Consider the following 4666-nt stretch of genomic DNA (forward strand, 5'->3'; position numbering starts at 1 on the left):
TTATATAGTTGTTCTTGAAAGAGTCACCATATTAATTGAGGAGGAATTCAAGAAAAGAGACTATATGGTAGTTATTCAAAATAACCATTATATAGTATTAAAACAATATAGCGGTTATTTCAACAAACTGCTATATAATCTTTCTCTTTTTTTTTAATGTTTTTTAGACTATATAGTGATTCTTTCAAAATAATCACTATATAGTATCTTGAAATTATATATATATATATATATATATAGCGGTTATTTAAAAAACTACTATATAGTCTCTTTTCTTTTAGAATTTTTTTCTTATAAACTATATAGCGGTTCTTTTAAAATAACCACTATATAATCTTGAAATTATACAGCAGTTATTTCAAAAAACCATTATATAATCTCTATTTTTTAGAATTTTTGTTCCTTAGAAATTATATAGTGGTTCTTTCAAAATAATCACTATATAGTTTCAAGACTATATAGCGATTATTTTGAAAGAACCATTATATCGTCTCTTTTCTTTTTGAATTTTTTTCTATAGACTATATAATAGTTCTTTCTAAATAACAACTATGTAGTCGGTGACTACATAGTAGTTGTGAACACGTATTTTGTCCGGACATTTTTTTTAATTTAATAAAATAATAATAAATAATCAAAAAATATAAAAATATAAAAATAAAATTTAATTCTTTTTAGGATTATATTTTAACAAAATCAAAAATATTTTTTAAATCTTTTAAAATCTATCTTCAAATTATCCTAATCATTCAAAAATATTGAGAGTCAAATTTTGCGAGTTAAACTTCTCTCCTTAAATCTTATTTCTCATTTAAAAATATACATACATACATGTGTGTGTGTGTTAATCTAAAATGATCATCTTATCATGAAAGTCAATAAGGCTTCGCAAGTATAGCTATTAAGATTTCTACGTTCGGAAATATAAGTTATATAATTACACATTAAAATATACTTAAAATATTTACACTATTTCACTCTTTTATCGTGAGAGATTTTGAAATTTCCATAGATATTTGGAATAATTGTATTATAGTATGAGCTAATAAGACTCTGCAGGTATAGCAGTTAAATTTTCTCAAAAAAACTAATAAAACATGAAAATAATGTTTAAACCCTTTTCTTTTCTTTATTCCAAAAATTTAAAAAATTGAGAAAATAGTTAAAATTTTATCACCTTTTTGCAATTTAAAACACACATATCAAAAATTTCAGAAATTGTTTTATCTGCAAAATGGTGAATTAATTCTAATTAATTTCTCTTCAAAAAATGTTTTTTACCAACAATTTTCAAAGCTCGAACTACGTGAACTTTAATCTTCACCGTAGGGTATGTAGGCCTCAAAGTCAAATTTTGAGTCAAGTTCTCCCTCGTAAATAAATAAATATTTTTCACTTAATTTTTATCATTTTTTAAACACATGAATATAAAAAGAATAATTAAAATAATTATAAAACTATATTAATAGAGCACAACAAACTTCAAGTAACCGTTCTGACGAACGGGTGTTGTGGGGTGCCTAACACCTTCCCCACACTCAACTAATTCCTGAACCTATTTTTTGTTTTCGCAGACCACTCTTATCCACCATTAAATGGTTTCCCAAGATTTTCTTCAAAATTTTGGTGGCGACTCCCATTTTTTCAATCTTCTTTCCGAAGGCCAGACAACAGTTATTTAAAAAAACCATTATATAATTTTTTAACTCAAAAAAAATAAAAACATACACATTTTATATGACAAACAGTTGATGATATCATTATCCTTGAACCAGTGATTTTTTTTATCTAATGGCACACATACTCTTTCTCTCTCTCATTGTCATTTCTCACATTCAAACCTATGCCCCACACTTCACCTTCACAACACTCAAACCTCTCTCTCATTCTCTTCCTGTCACACAACTTCATTCCCTTAATACTCCATACTTATAACATTATCTCTTATTCAAGCATCTCTCTCACTTCAACACTCACAAGATTAACTCCAACCGTGGTCTCCGACGTGACATGTGTCCCTTCTCCTCCGTTTTGTGCATGCACTGCTCCATATACCATCGTCTAGTTTGTGTAGTACCCTATCTCACAGCTGCCACTCTCTCTCAACTCTATCTCATCATCATCCTTGGTTATATTATTAAATGGAAGACTAATATCCCAGATTTGCAACCACAATTAGTAGTTTTTTGTTTTAGACATGTGGTTTTTCAAACTGTGTGATACTAGTTCGAGTTTATCTCCTTCATGAGGATGCTTCTTTGATTTTTCCAGATCTATTATTTTTGTTTTTTATTTTGCATTTAAATTGTTAAATAGAAGTCCTTAGAATCAATTATTGTTAATTTCATATGAAGTTTCATTCTTATTTTTTTCCTGACTTATTTTTGCCTAGCGTTCTCAATTGGACTTACATGTTGCATTCTAGATCTAGGTTTTTCCTTCGTTATTTCTTGTTCGATTTATTTTTTCTTATTCTAAATCTTCATTCGATTTGGGTTCTGATTTCTTCTTGTTCGATGGCCTTTTCATTTCTACTTTTATTTGGGTTCTTATTTAAAAGATGAAACTTGTTCACTAAATAATGATATAATGTTTTCGAGTTTCACAGCATGAAGATTTATTGCTTGTTACAATCGCAATTAATTACGGTTGTTGGGGTTTTATTTGCTTTGCTGTGTTTTCATTTCTAGTAACGAAGGTTGCGATGAAGAAGGAGGAGGAGGTGGACGTAGAGGAGTTTGCGATAAAAAGATTACATAGATCTATTTGTTTTTTTTTTTTAGATTTTTAAAATATGGAACATGGCTACCAGCACTACACATAATAATCAAATAATGGTCAATATAGTCAAACATTGATGACAAGACAAAATTATATTAAATTGAAAAATGTTCAGACCATATTATTACATAACAATTTAAAAAATTAAACAAAGCCTGAGGGACGTGGTGTGCGAAGGTGCCAATTGCACGGTCACCCACACGGATTTCTAGTTCCATATGACAACAATCCTATGAACAACTCTATGCCACTTGTTTGCACATGATTGGTCAGGGGACCTTGTAGTGAAGCCTAAGCAATTGCCTGCCTAATCCTTCTTACTCTTTCTTTCTCATTCATGTTTCGTTACTTTCTTTGCTTTCTTCCACACCATTACCGTTATTGTCACTTTCAATCTCTTCTTGCATCATTTTCATCTCTCGCATATCTGAGCTCGATTTCCTCGTCATTCAGCCATGACTAAAAAGGTACATACAATTCCATTTGATCTCCTTCCTAAATACTCATTTTGATGATCTCTTCCGTTTAATCATACAAGTGAATCATATCGATCATATCAATACTGATTCTGTTCCTTACTTCTGGTAATTATATGTTTAGGTGACAACAATGAAGCTCCATGTTAATCTCCAGTGTGTGAAATGCTACAAGAAGGTCAAGAATGTTCTCTGTAAATTCCCACGTAAGTTTCCCTCAATACTCACAGCTCTCGCCCCCCCCTCTTTTTTCTTCACTATTCACTTTTGAAATTCGCATGCGTATTATTCTTCGGAATCACAAAATTGAGTTCATCTTGCGCATTTGTGTGGTTTTGGATGTTTGTGAACAAGAGAAATTCAAGACCAGAAATTCGATGAGAAGGAGAACATTGTGACGATTAAAGTGGTGTGCTGTAGCCCAGAGAAGATTATGGATCAGCTTTGCCGTAAAGGTTGTGGCGCCATTAAGTGCATCGAAAAAGTCCCATGTAAGCCACCAACTCTGCCGCCGACGCCTCCTCCTCCTCCTCCGCCTCCGCTGCCTCCTCCGCCGCCGCCACCGTGTTGTGATTCATGCTGTGAATGCTGGCATGATGGCCCTTGCTTTGAGCCTAAGCCACGAGTTCCAGATAGAACGTGTTGTGTTCCGTGCCATGACGGTCGGCCTTGTAGGCCATGCTTTGAGCGTTGTTGTAGGCCTCCACCATGTTATGAAGGGTATTTTTATGCTAGACCTGTTTATGATAGCTATGGTGGAGGACAACCTTGCTACGTGAGCCGTTGTGGTCAATACGTCAGCGAAGATAACGTCACAGGGTGCACAATAATGTGAGCTAAAGGCTCATTATTGATGTCGCCTTGTATGGAGAATAATGAATAATGATATCTTGCTGCATAGAGTTATATATGTGTGTGTTTTCTTTGTTTAATCAAATTTATGAGTTCTTGTATGGATCCTCGTATGAGTCTAATCAAATTTATGTTATTTGCTTTTGTAATAATAAAAATAATTGTTAACAATGGTTCATATATGAGAGGGAAAATGCGGGTCACAAAAATAGGGTTAATTAGAGTTTTTTATATATGTTTTATATTTTTCTGAATAAATAAAGCATTTTGAGGTGATTTCATTTGCATGCGCATGCAGTTTGTAGGAGATAAAAGATATGAAGAATATTGACAATGAAAAAAAAAAAGTACGAAGAATATAATTAATGATATATTGTCCATTTGTATTCTTATAATCGATGGTTATATATATATATATATATATATATATACATATTTATAAAAAATTGATGAATTGGAAAAAAAAAAGGGATGAGAATTATCAAGGGTCACTTTATCTCAATTGAAGTGAATTATTACTATTGCTTGTGATAAGGTTTGATATGAGAGTACTAATG

At 31.7% G+C, this 4666-nt stretch overlaps 1 protein-coding gene across 1 annotated transcript; it reads left to right on the forward strand.

The window, feature by feature from the left end:
• The first annotated feature begins 3132 nt into the window (after positions 1–3132).
• On the forward strand, positions 3133–4141 carry LOC129284393 (chitin-binding lectin 1-like). Its single transcript, XM_054919858.1, has 3 exons — positions 3133–3248; positions 3382–3463; positions 3614–4141. Exons 1-3 carry the CDS (start codon positions 3237–3239, stop codon positions 4090–4092), a joined length of 573 nt encoding a protein of 190 aa, XP_054775833.1. The 5' UTR covers positions 3133–3236; the 3' UTR covers positions 4093–4141.
• Positions 4142–4666: the final 525 nt, after the last annotated feature.

This window comes from Prosopis cineraria, unplaced genomic scaffold (assembly GCF_029017545.1).
Source record: "Prosopis cineraria cultivar Desert tree isolate PC_DT_omini unplaced genomic scaffold, ASM2901754v1 PC10, whole genome shotgun sequence".
Lineage (NCBI taxonomy): Eukaryota > Viridiplantae > Streptophyta > Magnoliopsida > Fabales > Fabaceae > Prosopis > Prosopis cineraria.

Excerpts from the sequence above, each read along its gene's own strand:
- LOC129284393 (XM_054919858.1), top strand. Across the intron at positions 3,464-3,613 it reads TGTTCTCTGTAAATTCCCAC|AAATTCAAGACCAGAAATTC; the intron begins GTAAGTTTCCCT and ends TGTGAACAAGAG.